Consider the following 21,564-nt stretch of genomic DNA (forward strand, 5'->3'; position numbering starts at 1 on the left):
CCTCTTGCAACATGGGAACGGTGAATGCTTTAAGTCCTATAGATAACTTTTTCAGGGAGGAATTGTTTCATTGAACGTTACAAGTTAGACATTTTAAGTATTTTACAATTTTTAAATAATACATGTTAAGCAAAGAACAAAATGGCCCAGTCTGGCTAGTTTCAAATACTGAAAAAGGAACCTTTTAAAATATTTCAGTTGCTACTGTTAGGGTAGAAATAGAGAAATGACAGGGCCAGAATTTGACCACAGTGGCAACCAACTAGGATTTGAGAAAGCAGGACTATTTTGATGCTACAAAGACATAAAACAGAAAACACCATGTTAAACCTTTACATACTCAGAACATTTCCAGCCACATATTTCAGTCATTCATCTTTCATAGTCACAACAGAAAAACACATTTTTCAGATTAGCAAATGTCGAGAATTTTTATAGAAAAACCTACCAATACTTGAAGCGGGTGCCATGCACAGTATTGGCCCTGTACACCATGCAGAAAAGCATGGAAAGTAAAGAAAAGAGATATTTGATTATTAAGGATTTACTGATAGAAATACATTTATTTTAACTAGAAAGAGTATTTCTTTGCAATATCAATTACTCAGCACATGCGAGTCCAACAATTTCCCATGTTTACAATTACAAATTAGCTTTAAGATCAGAAACCCAGGTAATCAAAATAATTCTTGGATTCTTAGGTACAAAATGAGCTATAATTTTTCTGTAAAAGAATCAGCTCACTTAAATTACGTATTTATTGTGGACAAATGCATCCTAAATAATTTTTATCATAAGAAAGAGAATGTTAATTTATTATACATATCATTTTTCAAATACACTCCAGAATCTTGTATCTGGTGTCTGTATTTCTGTTTAGGGTAGTAATCTATTAACACTGTCTCCTCCACTGCCTCTTAGTCAGTAGGACTGAACTATGAATATATGGCCAACAGGCTTTCCCTTAAGAGAGACCTCTTAGCTGGACAGGCTTTTATGTTGCTCCTAATTAAGGGGAAGGGAATTTTTCTAACATTTTTGCTTATGAAACTAGATTTTATGTTGGCCAAACCTGACAAAAAATTCAAACTTGGAACCAAAGTAACTGTAGTATTAAGAAAACCTATAATGAACATACATTTTATTATATTCAACCACCTTGACTATTGAATTCATTCCATAGCTGTAATACAAATTGGAAGTAGCCAAGGTAGAGTGATCTCATGTGTAGGTAGGTCACCATAATTTTTGAAGAAAAAAAACGCCAGGAATAAAGTCATATCAGCTCATACTGGCTTTATGTTTTCCTGAGTGGACATTCTGTAGTTTGGTTCTCAGGCTGGGAGAGCAGGTCTAAACTGTTAGATAGCAGCAGCTGCTTATTGTAAGGGACATAACAAAGTGCTGAGAATCCCATACTTCCTCTCAGAAACTATTATGTAAATGTATAAAAATGGTATAATTTAAATGATGGCATGAAGGATTACTGTGCTTACTAATTAAAGACTGGTGTTTTAATGGTACCTTTAAAAATTAATTCACTGATTTATTTACTAATTAGCCAATAAGTTTTCTCAAGTCCCGGTATTAACAAGTATTTCTAAATTATTGTTTTTAAACATACGTTATTTTCATTTAAAAATAGTTTCCAAACTGGGGCATTTAGCATTCTGGCAAAAAAAAAAAAAAAAAAAAAAAAACAAATAACCAAACCTACTGTACTCCCAGTGGTTAGAATTTTCAACTTATTCCTAAGAGACTATATGCTCATTCTTAAACTACTAAACCACTGGAAGTAAATTATTTCACCCTAATATATAATATCTACTTGAACAAATTTCTGGCTTAACATTTTCTATTCAATTTGGTGCCAAACAGGCTTTTAAATATAGCTGAATGTAGGGGATAACGAAATATGCTGCAAAATGTCAAAAAATATAAATTGCTATGTATTTTATATTAACTGGTTCAAGAGTTACAGGCTAAAACGATCTTTTTAATGTAAACTATACTATACTGTGCATTTAAGGGTAATTTTATTTTAACCACCTTAGGCATATAAAAAATATACAGACAATGCATTTCCACAATATTGAAGCTGGGAAGTTTTTCTTTTCTTTTCTTTTCTTTTTTTTTTTTTTTGACAGCACTTTACTGTCTGTGAAAATGACACCTAAGAGTCAAGGAATTAGTTTGAGACTAAACCAAGTGAATTAACCATAAGCAAAAACCAAGAAATGCTAAAAGGAAAAATGTTGATATCTTTTCCTAGTTTGATTTCAAACCATGAATTTTTGTGAATTATAAAAAAACAAGTAGTTCTAGATAGCAGCAGACAAGCATAACTTCCTTGTTTTATTTTTAATCAAAATACATGTCAACGGTCCCCCTACAAAAGCTCTTTGAAAGCTGCTTTGCACTGTTATACATTCACAGCATCACCAAGCTTGCTGCAGTGCCCAGAGCTGTGTTCTCACCTGCAGGGATATACGCCGGCTGGGGGAGTGGCAGGTTAGTCAGAGCCTGTTGGCAGTGAAAAACACTGGGATTAAAGACCGGGGTGGCACCATTCGGCTTTTCCAGTGCGGATCTCTTTGGTATCAGTTGCAATGTACCATGCTGCAGGGCCTGTAGGGCGAGAGATGGTACTAGTACTAGAGAAAATAACAAATGTGCTCAAACCAAGCAAGCACCATTTATATAAGGTATGTCCTGGAAATCCTCCATAACGGTATCCATTGGGCAAGACACTGGATAAGCAGTGGCCCCACAGCAAGGTAACCAACTGCAGAGATAAGGGGGTTCACAGCCGTGTGCAGTGGCTCATGCCTGTAATCCCAACACTTTGGGAGGCTGAGACCAGCAGATTGTTTGAGCTCAGGAGTTTGAGACCAGCCTGGGCAATATGGCAAAACCCCATCTCTACAAAAAAAATACAAAAACTATCCCGGCATGGCGGTGCATTCTTGTGGTCCCAGCTACTTGGGAGGCTGAGGGAGGACTGCTTAAGCTCAGGAGGTCAGGGCTGCAGTGAGCTGAGACCACACCACTGCACTCCAGCCTGAGTAACAGAGTGAGAGCTTGTCTTAAGCGGGGGGAAAAAAAGGCAGTCCACTAGATCAGCAGTAATCCAAAACAGAGAAAAATGCAAAAAAAAAAAAAAAAAAAAAGGTTTTCAACTTCACTAATTTAGACCTCATTTGAGCAGGGTGTGACAGAAATCTACAACAAACAATCATTTAAAACTAATATCTCAGGGATACTCATCTATGAATCTATAAAAGTGAGATTAGCAGAAGCAACAGATATAGCAGGAAAGACATTTCTGCCAGATAAAACTCCAATACAGATCTAGGACATAAATGGCATATAGGTGATAAAACAGATGTTGGTAGATGAGAGTCTGACACTGTCATTTCCATAAAATAAAATACAATTTATATAAAGGCTTCCAGTTCAAATCCTAAAACTGTATATTTCCTAACATGTAAGGAAGAAGCAAATGAATATTTCCTCCCCCACTGACTACCTCATCCAGGTACCATATAGATAGTTAGCAAAATATATGCAGTTCTTATTTATAGAGGCTTGCTGTGCATTTCAGTATGTACCATTTGCTTTGTTAAGTTATTGTAAGGTTTAATTCTAAAACCTATTAGCATTTTTAAAGTATCCTTTCATGTCTACAATTTTTTCAAAATCCCACTGTGCTTATAATACTCAGTCAAACTTGCCCTTGGATCAGATTCTCTGGAGAAGTTTAACGCCACTTTACTTTTTTTTTTTTCTCAGCAAATTGCACGTTACTTAATAAACATGTCCCAGCAACAACAATTAGGTATGTTCCAAATTTTTAAGGAAACAGGAATACTTGTGTTCAGTAACCATCCTGCCATGTGTCCAAAGGGTAATGCCATGACCTCGTTCCTGTGAATAACAAAGGTCTCAACGTATCTCTATTTTATTTTGGGAACTCTAGGTTAGTGCACACATTGTAACAGGTCTGCTTTTTATTTCACCTAAATAAAGAGAAGCATGCTAGAAGAGTAAGATAAAACAAGTTGAGGAGCTTTAGAGATATAAAATTTCCAAATTTATCCCAGTGGGCCAGATGACAAAGGTCAAGACTAAAATCACAAACCATAAAACAAAATCTATCATTTCAAATGCTTTTTATCACCATTGGGAGAAAATGGTTTTGCTGAACATTTTAACTGACTAAGGCAGAAGACTTACTTAATGGATTGTTAAAAAGATTTCCCTTTGGCATAAATGGGGAGTATCCCTTTCTCTTGAAAGTTGGCAGCATGGTATGATCATTGAAACCACAGCTATGTTGCCTAGTAAACTACAAATCGGGGCAAAACCTAGATGAACATTTGACAGGTAGACACTGGTAAGGCAGTACGGCTTGTTTATGGCTGGGGTTCATCCTGATGGGTCAGTGCCCAGTTCCAATTGGGTGGTGCTTGTACTATTAAACTCGTAAACTTGTCAAAGAGGTGTGAGACTGTGGATGAACTAAGTATCAACCCTTCATGTCTTTTTTTGTTTATTTTTTCATACAAACTGCTTTCTGTGAACTCAACCTGAGCTATACACATGAACAAGGTAAAAATCTACAAAGCATGGCCACTATGAGTCCTTAAAAAATACAAAAAACTTGAATTTCTTCGTGAATCCCTCCTTTATTTAATCTTACCTCTATCAAATTCCTATGGGCCAACTTGATCTCACTGCTAAGATCCTGCTGTGATCAGTTACTTAAAAGGGAATTTTATATTGATATTCACAAGTAACAATTGAAGACCTATGATGTAATATTTAGCTCTCTACATGGAAATCTGGGGCTGACTTGTAACCTTTGCATTCTATCAAATGCACTCAAATCATCAGAAATGGACAGCTGCATACAAAGCCATTTTCGTAGCTGAAAATTCTCCCATTCAAAAGCATTTAAGACAAAAAGCATTTGGTAAAGTCTTTTTTAAATATTCATTAACAGATTATGTTGTTCTGATCAAGGAAAAAAATAAGTTTGTTCTATTTTGGTGCTCAGATCCTTCATGATGTAATTAGTTCAGTTCTGAAAAAAAGCAGAGCCAGTCCGAAAATGGTACTGTCCTTGAAACCATAACCTACTAGGAAAAGTAGGAGAAATTTGCAGTATTTGGCTTAGAGAAGAAACACGACAGTCACTCTCACTTGGAACAGAGATTGACTTCTTTTGTGAAGTTCCAGTTGCAGCAAGATAAATTTCAACTCAGTAAGAGGAAAACCTTCTTAATAGGGATGTTTGAAAATAAGTGTCTCTCTGTTGTGAATAGGCAAAGTCTCTGTCATGGGAGTCTGAACTATGAATGTTTACGAGGAGATTTAGATCACAGTGCATCTCCTAGGCTTCAAGGTCATTTCAGTGCTTTTTCCACACCCAGGGAACATGAGGTTTCCTGTGGGTTTTGTCCTTTATTGGGGCTGTTATGCCTTATTACACAAGGAAAGGTCCAGGTAGAAAAAGAAAGACATAGCAAGCAGCACATCAAAACAATGGACAGCTGTGGCAAACTTGAGTCATGAGAATTGCTCATTTTAAGTGATTACATTGCAGTGTTACACAAGTATTTCTTCTGCTTCCTAGCTTTCGGTGTTACTAAGCAGCACTAACTGTTCCCCCAAAATTGGCTTTCTATGGCAACTTAAAAGTTAGGCCTCTTGGCCGGGTGCAGTGGTTCATGCCTGTAATCCCAGCACTTTGGGAGGCTGAGGCAGGTGGATCACCTGAGGTCAGGAGTTCAAGACCAGCCTGGGCAACATGGTGAAACCCAGTCTCTACAAAAAATACAAAAATTCGCCAGAAGCAGTGGCATGCGCCTGTAGTCCCAGCTACTCAGGAGGCTAAGGCTGGAGAATTGCTTGAACCCGGGAGATAGAGGTGGCAGTGAGCCAAGATCATGCCACTACACTCCAGCCTAGGTGACACAGCGAGACTCCGTCTCAAAACGAAAAAACCAAGCAACCAACCAACCAACCAAACAAACAAAAAATTCAGGCCTCTGCTCCCAACCATATCAAAATTTCCCCCTAGACTAAGCAGGCTGCTCTCCTTGATACTATGCCTCCAGAGAGGAAGGTGGCCTTAACCTTTAGGAAATTGGAACCTACTTAATATCCTATGTTTTAAGTGTGCTGTTTTTAAAGGCATTAAGGATGTTAGTAGCAAAGTGCCCGTGAAAGTGGCTCACAGAGCAGAGGCAACTTTCTGCCTCTCTAGGATATTGAGGGCAGTGAAACTATAAAAGCACTCAAAAGTAACTGACTGTTTAAATCATATAATTTATCCTTTCTCTGAAAATGGGAAAAAGAGCACAGTAGGTTAAAAGCATTAGTAAAGCTTTTAAATAATTATCTTTAGAAAATCTTAGTACATAATGTAGAATAAATAGGTTTGTTCTCTTCCAGCTTATAACCTTGACTGTTCATATTAAGGTCCACTCATGACCATCCATTATTATGGTTACAGGATATTAGACAAATTGAGGAATATACAAATCATTTACTCTGAAACAGGCCACAACTCCAGGTTTTTCTTACCATGGCAGCTGAATGGTTCATCTGGTGATGAGCTGCCTTGAGTTTGGCTTGCAAGTGTGCAGGAGGATGAAAGTACTTGCATTTCTCCCGGGAGCATCGACCTTTGATGTAATCCATGCAGATTGTCACAGTATTATCACCCACTTCAATCATGGAAGCATCAGTAGGGTGAGCATAGCGGCAATCATTCTCCCCACGGGTACAATTTCCACGCTGAAATTCTCGACAAACCTTAGAGAGAACACACACATGCATATACACACATATCATATTGATGACCGGAAGCTGATTGGCTTTTATTTATTTTGCCAGTGAATGTAAGAGTAATTATACATACAATGGATATATTATTTAAGAACAAATCTAAAAAGATAAAGAATAATGTAAAGCCATATTCACTATGATATGTGAACTGACAGAATTTCTATTCCCAGAAAAAACTGCTATTCTCCCCAAAGGAAGGTTGTCCTTACATTGAAATAAAAATGTTTAAAAGTATTACTGAAAACCAGTTTTAATCCTCCAGTGAATACACAGCCTTGAGCGTAATTAGGTTTTTTTAAAGTCCAAGATGAGTCTTTATCACACAGCAGTGCACTGGTGGTTTTCCACAGCCAACTTGCGAACTATAACTGAGTTATATGCACAATCAAATTCTATTACAATACATCACCATGCATTTAAGGGGCTGCAAATGGAGCTGACTTTGTAAAGAAAAGACTACTTATTTCAATGTACAAAGAATAACAAGAGAAGAATGAAGGACTTCAATACATCAAAAAGCTGTTAGAAATTTCTTTTAGATTTTCTTTTCTTAGGCATCTGGGGTATTTATTACCTAGCACATCAGTCTTAAAATGGAGAAAGAAGTTTAGGCACTGTGAGACTTATTTACCTTCCATATTCATATAGCTTTATATTCTGCAATCATAGAGAGTTACATTGTCTACTTTTTTCCCGCTTTGATTATTCTAGCAAGTAGAGACTCATTAACAAATACAGTAATCTGTTTTTGAAAGCTGGAGCCTGGGTAACAGGAACACTCCCACAGAGGCTTCCTGTGCCATCTCACAGTCTATGGCTGGCTACACTTAAAATATTGTTTGACCTACGATACAGCTGAATCAATGCACATTATATCAAGGTATGATTGCAGTAGTAAAATTATTTAACATTTTTCTGAGGTTATACCTCATAAGCTAAAAAATTTGGGCACTCTTATTTAAAACACACAATACCTGGGCTCTGAGAATGCTGCTTTATGCATAAGGTTAATATCTATTCTACAGGTATTTATAGATATCTTCACAAATACCTCCAGTTTATCTGAACGCATCAGTTTTGGGCCAATGGCTCCTGTCAATGCGAGAGGTGGGTTTCCAGGAATCAGAACAGGTGGATTTGGTACAAGTTCCGCGGGAACCAGGCCCATCCCAGGATGTGGCATATAAGGATTGAAAGCCATGGGAGGATTTGGAAGTGACGGAGCCATAGGAAAAGAACCCTGTATGGTTAAAAGAGAAAAAAAGATGTTAGAGGTAAACAGATTCTCCCTATCATTACACATGGAGGCATTCTTTCAGAAACATCAAAATTACTTATGCCATGCCACATCAAAATCTACCATTGTTTCTTCTGATTTATTTTTAGTCTTATACTAATTCCCATATAGGAGTTGCTTTTAAGCCAACAAATCTCTTTAATAACTGTATCGTAAGCTGATAAAATAAGCCGCATGATTTTAACAGTCATGAATTAGCCAAATTAAATCTCATCACTAGAGTCTGTTCCAAACATGTTTCCTTCAACTCTTTCTTTTTTCCCTAAAAACCATGTCAACAATGACATTACATATATGGAAAGTCTTTCTTGTTTCCTTACACAGGCATGGCCTTTGCATTCAGTCTCTTTCCTTCCTCCTTCCACTTCCCCATCAATACTGCTTGGCTGTAAGGCAGTGTGTCCTACCACAGGCCCCACCTGTATGACCAAACACTGGCTGTGCTTCTCTCTTCTTGGTCCGCTGACAATGATGGAACACAGGAAGGAGTTGAGGAAGAAAGGGGTAAATTAGAAAAAGTGAGTCCTGGGCTGGGCGCGGTGGCTCACGCCTATAATCCCAGCACTTTGGGAGGCCAAGGCGGGTGGATTACGAAATCAAGAGATCGAGACCATCCTGGTCGACGAGGTGAAACCCCATCTCTACTAAAAATACAAAAATTAGCTGGGCATGGTGGTGCATGCCTGTAGTCCCAGCTACTCTGGAGGCGGAGGCAGGAGAATTGCTTGAACCCAGAAGGCGGAGGTTGCGGTCAGCCGAGATCGTGCCATTACACTCCAGTCTGGGTAACAACAGCGAAACTCCGTCTCAAAAAAAAAAAAAAAAAAAAGAAAAGAAAAAGAAAAAGTGAGTCCTTTAATATCTACCTACAACAAGTTTAGTACAGTCCATTATAGTTTGTTATTTTTTTAAATTAGAGGTCCTGTTTTGTTTAATTTTTATGCGTACATAGTAGGCATCTGTATTTATGGGGTATATCAGATATTTTGATACATGCATACAATGTGTGACAATCACATCAGGGTAAGTGGAGTATCTATTTCCTCAAGCATTTATCATTCCTTTGTGTTACAAACACTCTAATTATAGTTTTTTAGTTATTTTTAAGTGTACAAGAAATTATTGTTTACTGTAGTCATCCTAGAGGTCCTGTTTCACAAGCTAATCTGACATGCATAGCCTTGTCTTTATCTAGGGGGCCAGATGATACTCATAGTTCAAAAGAAAGCACTAGAAATGCTACAGGAATCCCTGATAGGCAGGAAGAGATAAGATAACAGGATTATATGGCATACAAACTAGAATGTAACTTGTAAAAAAAACAAAACCTCCAAAATAGAAAAAGCTATTACTGCTTTTTCTATTTTCAAAGATCCTGGACCAAAAAGTTTAATATGTGTATTTCCTTTATTATTTGTGGCCATATTATTTATCACTTTGCTGTTTTCCAGTTTGTTCCACATGTGGGTATCTTTTCTTATCAATGTGGTTTTATTTCTTTGATAGTTCTCATCTCCCCTAATAGTGCCCAACACTTAGTGAATGATTGGTTGACAGATATACTCAATGATACATTTTAAAAGTTTAATGAATGAATACTAAATCATGACTAAATGTAGTATGCTTCTAATAATGACTCTATAGTTATTGTGAAACTGGTGGTGTCTCACTGTGTATTACTAATCATGCGTTCTTTCTTGCTTTTTACAATTTTTTTACTGAAAAAAACCCTGAATTTGTAGCATTTGCCAAACTGTGCCCATACCTGCTAAGTTACATTAATAGAAACAACTCTAAGTACAGATTGTGGAATATAAAGTGAGGGGCAATATATATTAATTGCTCCATCCCCACATAGACTTGAAATTGTCACCCACATAGCATTCCAAGAAGAGCCTGTTATAAACCATATTCAGCTTAGAAGGAAGCACTCCCCTATCAGTGTTCTACCTTAGGTGAGTTTATCAAATTAGCTGATTGTGACATCAGGAAGGGCAGGAAGGATATGGCACCAAAAAACTGGCAAGACTCATGGGGGTAAGTAGAAAAGGCATGGCTGCCAAGAGGCTTAAGTAGAAAGGGAATGCCAGGTGCCAAGGAAGATGATGTAGTAGTCAGGAGAGGGACTCTAAAGTTTGGGCGCAAATAGCCAAGGGCTGACCCAGTCTAACTAGGTCTTATGATGTAACAGACTACAGGAATATGGGATACTTGTCATGGAATGAGATGTTAAGCTCAGGAACTAGCTGATGTGATATTATTTTATATGATAAGAAGGAAATTTTCTGGAAATAGCCACCCAGGCAGGCTTCAGCAATAAAGTAGACTTTATCAATGTAATGATTCATAGTCATCTCAAGATCAGCAAGAATCTCTGATGAGAAAAACTCCATTTTTGAAGCACACAATAGTGTACTTCACTTGAGTTTTTGTTGTCTCCAACTTTCCTGGTAAATTTCTCACTGAAGTCACCATCCCATTCTCCTGCATACGTTTTGCTTTTGCCTTTAACAAAATTGAGTGGGACCATTATTGCATCTACTAATTTTTGAACTGAAAGACCTGGATGTGGGAGAATTTTCCAGATTAAAAAGTTATTAATCACTAATAAATGCTGATCAATTAACAATATTGAAGTCTAATATATGTGTAAGTAATGCTTCTGTTTATGGTAGCTTTTTACTTCTGTAATTTTTTTCTTTTCTTTTTTGGGGTGACTCACCAGGGAAATTCTCCTAGCTAAATTCTGCTTTTTTGGGGGAATACTTTTAAACTTTCTTATATTTGTTATCTGTTCCACATGTATGGAAAAAAGCTGTAAATTAATGATTCGTCTATATATAAAATGTAAAGGGATTGCTGAAAGCATTTAGGTTTTTCAAAAGTTTTACCACAAACTATACTATGCTATCTTTAGATCTTAAAATTAGTATCCTAGCTCTTATAACCATTTCCTCCTTGAGTATGAAATATATTCTATAACACTGTTTATTGAGAAGAAGCAAGCTATTCCATTCTCAATCCTGGGGCAGAGGCAGGAACTCCTGAGTGGCTTATCTATTTTCGGTTGGACACTTCTGTTTTCTCACCACCACCTCTGCCCCAGGGTAACTACTCCATTTCATGAATTTAAACATTCAAAGGCTTAGCATTGACTAACAGCCACGGGTTAAATCAAGCAGCTTGCAAGCTCACACGCTCAGCTTTAATAAGCAGCTTTAATCCTGTCTCTGCATATATCTCAGCCCTTGATGTCAGTTGAGCTAACATGAACCTATCTGTCGGTTAATTTTTATTGTACAGGAAAAGGTTTTAAATACATTGACTCTGACTTTTATCTTTACAGCCTGAAATGGTCTGAACACTTAAATGTTTCAGATATTTAAATTCCATCCTAAATCATTTACTAAATACTTGAATATAAGAGAAGGCTGTTCCTCCCATAACCAGGTATAAATTTTCATCTTTCTGAGTCTTGTCAGCCAGCAAGAATGGTGACAACAGGCTTTATGAACAAGACTACCAAATAACTATTTATCCCCATGTCTCTAGTAGTATCAGTTCCTACGGTAGAAATTCCCATGAGTTCCCAGTGATTGCAGAGTACTTAGGAACTATCAGACACTCAGGAAATGTGTCCTTCTTAATTAATGAAATGTCTAGAGAACAGTGGCTCCTAATCTTTTTTGAGTCCAGGACTTCTTTAAGAGTCAGATGAAGGCTGCAGACTCTGTCCACAGAAAAATTGATGTATGCAAAAAATGTTGCTTGTGATCCCAACAAGATCAAGGACCCCACGACACTCACCCCTGGTGTCGGGTTATGAACTACTTAGTGGTTAAGAATCTCTGTTCTAGAGTAAGGCTCTGGAAAGTAGGAACAGTAAGCCAAATTCAGCCAGCAACCTAAGAATGTTTTTTATAGTTTTAAATGATTGAAAAAAAAATAGGAGAATAATATTTGATGAAACACGAAAATTATAGGAAATTCTTAATCCAGTGTCCATCTACAAATTTCATTGTGCTCATTAGTAGACCTGTATTACAAAAAACTGTAAATAGTTCTTTCCTCTCTTGTTATATAAGTATCTACATAATATCCTCAACTTTGCCTCTTGAACCTCACAGCCTAAAATATTTATATCCAGCCATTTATAAGAAAGTTCACCGACCTTGGTTCTAAAGGATTTCAAAAATTAAATTCTCCATCACTTTCTGGAGTAAAGCACCAATTATATATATAGAAATATATATATATATATATAATTATATATATTATATATACATATATATCAAGACATAAATTTAATATTCATAGCAAGATTCCACAAATTGAAAATATTTGGCTTTGTAAACCAATACTAAGGTATTCACTAAAATGTTCTTTTAAATACTAATATTAGGATTCTTAATGATTTGTTTATAGAACAATTACTACTCAGTGACTAAGAATAGGGAAATAGCTGGAATCCTGTAAAGGTAAATTTTTAAGAGCCACCACACATTGCTCTTAAAGGATTCTGAGGCAATGGAGTTTAATGCAAAACTATGCCTCAAATAAATGTCTAGTTTACACATACTATAGGAACAGTGACTTAACAGGTTATTCCTCAAGCTAGTATAAAGAAATACAAATTGAATGCTATGCCAAATCAATCTTTGTATCTCCTCAATATCCTAGATCTATTTGTACTTACCTCAAAAATATCCAAGATTGGTTACAATTATTGTTAAGTGAATGTAAAATATTTCAAAATCCTGGCCTAAGGTCAACAGAATACTCGGGGCCTTCCATCTCTGAGTTCCTGTCTAGAATTGAATGATTAGACATTTTCTTTTACAGAAGTGTAAACATTTGGTAACAATTTGTTGACTCAGTTTTAATACAAGAAAAATAGCACTCTTAAATTTTACTAGCATCATAATATCTTCATTTTACTGCTCATGTGCAAACATTTATATAACATAAAAGGAAGCCCCCTTTTTTGGCCATCATGCATATTTCTATGTTTAGATAATTCCAAAATGCACTGAAACACATATTTTTAATTTTCATCCGACTTCACTTACACACAGCACAATCGAATAATCTCTCTTTCACAGTATTTGCTTGATCATTTCCACACTCCTTGAGTAATGTTCCATGAGGACTGAAGTGGCCAAAATGCAGCCTGCAGGAGACCCACATAATTAATTGGTCTCTCAATAATTGCCAGTTAACGTTATAAACAGATGCAAGCTGATAGTGGTGTTTATGCACCAATTGTACTTGTTATTGAATAAGTCACCATGGCTCTAGAGAGAGCTAAGAAAAAAAAAAGTTCAGGGGTCAAAAGTGAACCATTGTCCCCATGTTGATCTGGCTTTTCTGACCTTATAAATCAGAGAAATCTCCAAGTAAGAGAAAGCATTGAAGGCAGGCAGGTTAGGTGAAAGATCAATATGTGATTGTGAGTATAAGAGGTATGAAGGATAACACAAACGAGAACATTAGTCATGGTTCAGAGCTACCCATATTTGCTGGGAGGAGAAATAGAGGAACCATAAAGGAGTACCTAAACACAAACCAGCATATCACCTAGGAAGAGGGCAAATGATTGACACTTCATAAGCAGGGTAACTTTGACATTGTTCCCAAGGAGGTGAACAGGAAGTGACTTAAAACTTTCTTGGTGATCACCGTATAACAATGGCAACTCAATTAACTTTAGTATTCTAGTAGGAAACAAAGACTATTTTAAAAAATCAAGTTTGTGGCATGGATTGTAGTGATGGTATCATGAGTATCTGTTTGTCTCCAAAGTCATCAATTTGTATACATTGAACATGTGCAGCTTTTGTGTGTCAATCTTACCTCAATAAAGAGGTTCAAAAAATTAAGTGGTTATCTAGTTTTAACAAGGGGTGTAAACAAAATGTGGGTTTTTGGAAGATAAACAGGAAGAGCTGAACAAAGCAAGGAACCACAGGAAACCTGGAGACTATGAACAAGTCAGTGCAAGTTGCATTAAAAGTTAAAATTATCAGGGGTATGACAAACCACCACCACACCATCAAAGCAGCACAAACCAAAACAGAACCTTGCGTGGCTAATAGAAAAATAATTCTATGTGGAAAAAAGAAAGGCTGAAAGCTAAAAAATATGAAGAATCAGGTACAAATCAGAAATTAAGGGGACCAGAAAATATTTATCCAACATCTCAGTTTTGTTACATAATGAATTCCTAGAGGGTAGAGTTTGTTTCTTGATCATCTTTTTATCCATCCTTCACTCATTTAAATACCTGTCACAGGGTATATGCTCAATAAATACTTACTGGATTGAATAAAAATGGATTCCTAAACCATTGATTCATATTTGATTATTAAATATTTGATTTACTAAATAGACCAACCCAATTTAAAAATCAGAGTACAAAAAGAAGTAAAAGTAATTTAAAAAATGGTGGCAGAAAGATGTAATTAATCCTTCAGTCTTGCTCTCCACTGAGGAAGACTTTAGGCAGATGGCTAGTCCTAAACTCTTTTTTGATAAATATATGAAATGCTAGATCAAATAGTATGAAAAGCCCAGGGTATTTTATACATACATACATCCATATGTATATACAGGGATCTCAGATGTGTATATATGTATGTATTTTTAAAATTAGGGTGGCTAAATCCGTACTAGAAGCTACCTAATTAAGAGTTCTAAAAAAAAAGTTATTTAGTGATACGATAGATAAAAATATGTACCTTTATTACAAAGCGTAAATCACAAGGTGCATAATCCAAGTGATTAATGAATTGCTAATGTGACTGGTAGCCAGAGTGGTTCAAGAGAGAAGACTATGGAAAGAAGGGTGTGCATTAATATTTAACAGATCTTTACAGGATATTAAAGCAAATTAGAAATGTTTGGGGGTACCACTTTAATTATCAGGTGGTGAGGCAACCACAGGTTTTTATATGAGGTCTCCTCTCATTGACAAATTACTGAGCCATATTGAGATTTTCACAGAACCCACCAAACTCCCAGCCTTCATCTCATTTGTGATCTACAGCAAGCAATCTCAAGGTAGCTGGCTGTAGATTACACTGTGACAACAAACAGTGAAGCTCACAGGCCACCATGGTCTCATTAGAACCAGGCTCCAACTAACTAGCTAACCAGGCCCAGAGGAGAAGGACCCAAAATAGAGGAGATTACATTGAATTTATCTCATGGGAATATATAAAGGATGATAAAGGGAGAATGTTGAGATTTGTAACTATCAAAGAAACCGGGCACTGTAGAAGGCATCATGTACAATTGTCCTCTGCTTGGCTGCAAAAGTGTAGAATTTTTATTCAACTTTTGAAAAAACAGATTTCACAGTATCTATTAACAGAGGTGAGGCAAAGCAGCAAAGGGACTGCTAAGGGATTTATTTTGTTTTAACATAAAAGAATCTTTAAGCTATGTGACATACACAGTCTTAGCAAAAGGACCGAATAACTAGTATACTTTGGACCAATAATTGCAATGAGTAGCAAATCTAGGATCTCTGGGTTTGAAGCTCTATTAGACTACTGGGTGAGGAAATAGAGCTTTAAGAATGAAAGACACAAATATCTTTTGCAAATTTTACAAACCCATTTTAAATACATTGCTAGGACCCCTCTCAGGGTCTTGGAAGGAAACCATCCAAATGAGCATCCCTAAACCCTCATGTTAGTCTCAGGGTAAAGTCCACCTTGAAAACAATGTTAGTTGAACAAATAGATAACATTAGGCTTCAGCTGATACACCTGAAAGTAAAATTTTGTCTAATCTTTCAGAAAAAATAGTAAAATCGAGATGATCGTGGCATGATAGCACTCTAGGTACTTCTGTGATGTGATTTGGTCAACCTCAGTGTGGAAGTTCGCATGATCTGACTGTTGTAATTATATTAGGAGCATATTAGCCTTATAATTACATAATGCCTGTCTTTTCCTGACTTGAATATTTTGCAAAAATCGCTTTACAAAACAGGTAATGTCACTACATCAAGAGTAAAGAATGAAATGCCATCATTCATCATTACATGAGTAGGCAAACTAAAAAACCTGCTATAGAACCTTCATTAAAATATGTTATAATTTCTGTACTGACCATGAGATTGGTAATTTAGAATACGGACACGGTTTTCTTTTCTAGTAAAACTACAAAATGTCTGGGCCACCTTTAAAAATAATAATTCTTAATAAAAGATCTGTGACAAAACTACTCTTTTTTATAGAGTAAATATTTCAGTCAATAAACTGTTTGAGCTAATAAATTATAACTCTAGTATGAATATTTGTCCTCTTGTTTTCAAGTACTGTATCATTTAACAACTGACTTACAAAAATTAAAAAGTAGTCCAGGCATCCCAGCACTTCGGGAGGTCAAGGCAGGAGGATTGCTTGAGGTTGGGAAATCAACACCAAACTGGGCAACATAGTGAAATCACATTTCTATTTCTATTCAAAATTTTTCTTTTTTTTTTTTGAGACAGAATCTCACTCTGTTGCCAGGCTGGAGTGCAGTGGTGCTATCTTGGCTCACTGCAACCCTGGGTTCAAGCGATTCTCCTGCCTCAGCCTCCTGCTGGGACTACAGGTGCACGCCACCATGCCCAGCTAATTTTTGTATTTTTAGTAGAGATGGGTTTCACTATGTTGGCCAGGCTGGCCTCTATCTCTTGAACTCCTAATCTGCCCACCTCAGTTTTCCAAAGTGTTGGGATTACAGGCATAAGCCACTCTGCCTGGCCCAAATTTTTTTAAAAAAACATTATCTGGGCATGGTGATGTGCACCTGTAGTCTCAGCTACTCAGGAGGCTGGGGCAGGATGATGGCTTGACCCCAGAAGTTTGTGGCTACACTGAGCGATGATCATGCCACTGCACTCTAGCCTGCACCACAGAGTGACATCGTGTCTCTAAATAAATAAATAAATAAACATTTTCCAATTTATCTCTAGTCACTAAATTTATAAGTAATATAAACCTAAGTACTATAATACCTTGTAGCCCTTTAGTAAAAGAGAAAAAGAAACATTAAAAACAATATTATCCATTATTCATTAATTGGTATATCTCCATTCCTACTACCTATTTGAACTTTCTAATTTTTTCTCTTGGTTCTGAAGTGTTACATCACCTTCGTTCCTTACTATATTAATGTTAGATAAACATACAAGCCTGCTTATGAGAAATATATTTGGTAAATAGAATTATAAAAATGATGTAGAAAGGCGGAGAGGGATCCAGGCAGACATCAGATGATTCAATTTGAGATAAAGAAAACCCTGGAGAGGAACCCTTGTTTATGGCCTTCATGGTTTGGAACTCGATAACTTGGCCACAGGAACACCAGCCATAAATAGCATACAACAGAACCTGATTCCTTGGCACACCCCAATGCAACCTCAAATGTGCTGAGTCAACAATCCCTATATAAATAATCAAATGAATACACTCTACTGGGTCAAGTTCACCTGTGTGTTGGGATTTGTTTCCATGTGAATCACCACATTCAAAGAGAGAAACTAAAGAAATTTCCCAAGTATTCCTTTAGTTTGGATGTGGACAGGTATAGATATGCAAAACATCCAAATAAAGACATTTCAACAGTCTATAGTATCATATTCACTTTATAAATACAGACGCCACATCCAGTAGTGAGAGTCTTTCCTCATAACTAAAATTCCTAATTGTAAAACCGAAATTTTAAAACATTAGCTTTGCTTCAGGGTAATCCGCTGTATCTACTCTTTGTAACATTCTTCCACAGTGGTTGTATTTGCCTTGTGATTATGCCAAGGGGATACTTCAACTTAGACTTTTTTGTTGGGAACATCAGAAACAATCTCTCTTAAACTGCATTGAAAAACACTAGGGGGTCACACCTTTTGTTTCACCTGCCGAACTTCCTTAATAAAGCCAACAAAAAGCTTTCAGAGGTGGACTTCTATACTGGCAAATGTCAATTCAGACCTGTTTAATAGAGTGAACCAACTTGCCTGCTCCAGTCAGCATTCCACCCAAATTGACTAGGTGTGGCTTTTATTCATTGTTCAGTCACACTCAACAGAATCTGTTCTGTAGCTACCATCGCATTTAGGTTGACATTCCCTTTATCTAGGGGCTTATAATAAGCAATGCATATTCAATTTTGCCAAGGCAGATGTACTCTTTTGGTATTCTAGAAACAGATCAAAGTATTCTTTGTGGAAAGACATGAAGTTCAAGCCAGTGATACAAATGGGTCTAAATATGCAACCCTACACATATCAGCACTGGAAATTTCTTAAACAAAAGCTTGACTATTTTAAAGATAAGAATCAATCAGATTATTGAGTAGGGGTGATTAAAAGGGATAGACAGTTGTTTTGGGGAGAGTAGGTACCAGAGAAATTAAGTAAAATGATACATTACTTCTGTAATAATATCGGGATCCACAATAAAGAAAATTTTTTCCAAATCAGACTGGTAAATGATACTTAAAATTGCTCCCACTAGCTCAATTATACCATGCTTACAAAGTGGCTTCCTTAGACCACAGAAGAGGAACATAACAACCATCTTGGGGTTAGATTTTTATACACAGAATAGCTGCAGGAATTAATCATTTATCAGCTCATCGCATCGTAACAGCTATCATAAAGTAACCTACAAGGTAGAGAAGCAATTTCCAATTGTTGCCTTGGGTCTTCTAAGTAATGCCTCGTATCTTGTAATATGTTTTCAAATGAATTGTACTCCTGTGAATCATATCAGTCATCTTCTCCCATCTGAAGTCTGAAATTACCCTCATCGAAGAAAAGATCAGCAAACGTATTATAACATAGAGAGCATGGAGAATCAAATTAGAAAGCACAAGTGAAGAGGCTGGAAAGCAAAATGGATTTCTTATTGGATTCTCAAAAAAGTTACTTCCTATTCTCCAGTGTGAGCCAGCATGATCAATAACACTTGAAGAGTGAGACTTGGAATGGAGAGACTCTAGCAGAGGCTGAATAGAACGGCTTCCCTCAGTACCCCTACTTGACTCCACTTCTTGCTCTTTGATTCCCTGAAACAAGGCATTTCACTAGTACCCTGAAGCTGTCCCTTGACCTTTGAAAAGATAAGTGTTACAGCTCTGTAGGAAACACTGGGCTCAGGTGTCTGATAATGAAACCTGCATCCTATTCTTTGCTTAGTTTGAAAGTGAGACATCCCATGAGAAGCTGAGAGTAGTAGCTGTGAGTTAAAAATCTCCCTTGCCATACCTTTGACCAACATCTTCCCCCGTCCCCTCCCACCCACGTCCCCTGGCAACCACCTTTCGACTCTCTGTTTCTATGCATTCAGTTTTTTCAAGATTCCACATATGAGATCATATAGTATTTGGTTTTTCTGTGTCTGGCTTATTTCACTTGGCTTAATGCCTGCCAGTTTCGCCCATGCCATCTGATTTCACAATATATACGTCTAACAAATCAACATGCTGTACACTTTAAAATATATACAATTTTATTGGATAATTATACCTCAGTAAAGCTGGGGAATAAAATAAAAGCTGCCTTGCTTTATTCCCTGCTCATTCACGTTTTCTGCACTTACCAAGCACATTTACTTCTCTATGGTTTTGTTCATAACAATTTTCAGTGTCCAAAAGACTTTATCTTCCCTCTGCCCTTAGAAGTAGGGAGGGACTGGGATACATCAGTATGTGAAAGCCCAGAGAAAGTTTGTGCAAGGACTTCAACAATGTAAAGAATTACTGAGGGTCAAAGAGGAGCTTTGAGGAGCTTACCTTCTACGAACTAATTTACCAACATAATTAATCACCATTGAGTTCCAAGGCAAATCTTTTTGGTAAACTGATAGTACAGAACATGAAATCTATTTATTTTACTTAAATCTGTCTAGACATCCTGGAAAAAGAGTATCATGGTACAAACCTTTAGTGATTCATCATTGCCTCTCCCACCTGTTTTTGCATTTATCCATAAAGATGTATTCATGAAAGTGTGCCATATCCTTGAATTCTGAGAATCAACTTTATAGTGAGATGGGCTTTACCGATAGCAGACTGTCCTACTCCCACATTTTCATTGCATCTAAATACTACATACATATTTCAGCTTTCAATATGTTCATTGTAGTCACTGATTAAGTATGTAACAAATAAAGATAACATAGGCTTTTCAAATTTATCCTGTTAATACGTTAAAGGAAGTAGGCCAGCTGGAATTAGAATGAGGCACCACTGAGTTAAATGTGAGGCTTGAAGAACTATAGCAGAAAAGGGAGAGTTTTCAATTCCCCCTAAGAGATGTAAAAACAAAATGTAAGTTTATATTTTAAGGCATAGGGACAAGAGTGAATTTTCAATAAAACAATATGAACAGATATAGCTTAATTAATTTCTAAAGGATCCATTGAAACTCAGAAGTCCACAAAAATAATAGATACTTGTCTAGAATGACCACAATCTTAATTTTTGCATAGGAAAACCCTGCAGCTAGGATAAGGGAAAGCCACCATCAAGATCATGAGAAATTGGGAAAAACTGAGAAATGGTGATAGGGCAGAGAAGAGAGGGGAGCTACAATTCAAATGAATGCACTGTGGTACCCTAACTCAGACACTGATAGAAAACCTGGGGAAATCTGACTGAAGTCTGGAGTTTAGTTAATGACGTGCAATTCCAGTTTCTTGCTTTTGACAAATCTACCACAGTAATATAAGATGTTAACAGTGGGGAAAACTGAGTGAAGGGTAATACAGGAACTCTTTGTACTATTAATGCGTTTGCAACTTTTCTGTAAATATAAAATTATTTCAAAATAGAAAGTTTATTTAAAAGCAAGAACAGGCTGGGTGCAATGGCTCACACCTGTAATTCCAGCACTTTGGGAGGCTGAGATGGGTGGGTCACCTGAGTTCAGCAGTTCGAGACCAGCCTGGCCAACATGGTGAAACCCCGTCTCTACTAAAAATACACAAAAAAATTAGCTGGATGTGATGGCAGGCACCTGTAATACCAGAAACTTAGGAGGCTGAGGAGGGAGAACTGTTTGAACCTGGGAGGCAGAGGTTGCAGTGAGCCTAGATCGCACCATTGCACTCCAGCCTGGACAACAAAAGTGAAACTCTGTCTCAAAAAGAAAAACAACAACAACAAAATCCCCATCAAACAAGAAAATATGTTTGAATTCATATCCTAGAATTCAAAGGTTTCCATGTAATAATAATAAAAACTCTTCTTATCTTAAAATGTCCCCGCTCCTTTGTCCATATTCTTTTATAAACTGAACTCATGCATAAATGCAGCCAGGTTTTCAATGGAACACACCTGACTGCTCTCTTCATATGCACAGCTCTGTAGTGTCAGTGAACACATTAGTTTGTGTCCTAAATCCTGTTGCAACG

At 36.8% G+C, this 21,564-nt stretch overlaps 1 protein-coding gene across 12 annotated transcripts in view; it reads right to left on the reverse strand.

Annotated features, from left to right (window-relative positions):
- The window catches only part of MBNL3 (muscleblind like splicing regulator 3), a 117,698-nt gene that overhangs the window by 11,980 nt on the left and 84,154 nt on the right, over positions 1-21,564 (reverse strand). For all 12 annotated transcript variants that reach the window (XM_017968545.5, XM_078363332.1, XM_078363328.1 and 9 more), the window contains 4 exons: positions 7,907-8,095; positions 6,592-6,822; positions 2,478-2,628; positions 449-484 (listed from right to left, as the gene is read on the reverse strand). In XM_017968545.5, coding sequence (XP_017824034.1) covers positions 449-484; positions 2,478-2,628; positions 6,592-6,822; positions 7,907-8,095 — 607 coding nt within the window. The remainder of the gene's footprint in view (positions 1-448; positions 485-2,477; positions 2,629-6,591; positions 6,823-7,906; positions 8,096-21,564) is intronic.

This window comes from Callithrix jacchus, chromosome X (genome assembly GCF_049354715.1).
Source record: "Callithrix jacchus isolate 240 chromosome X, calJac240_pri, whole genome shotgun sequence".
NCBI lineage: Eukaryota > Metazoa > Chordata > Mammalia > Primates > Cebidae > Callithrix > Callithrix jacchus.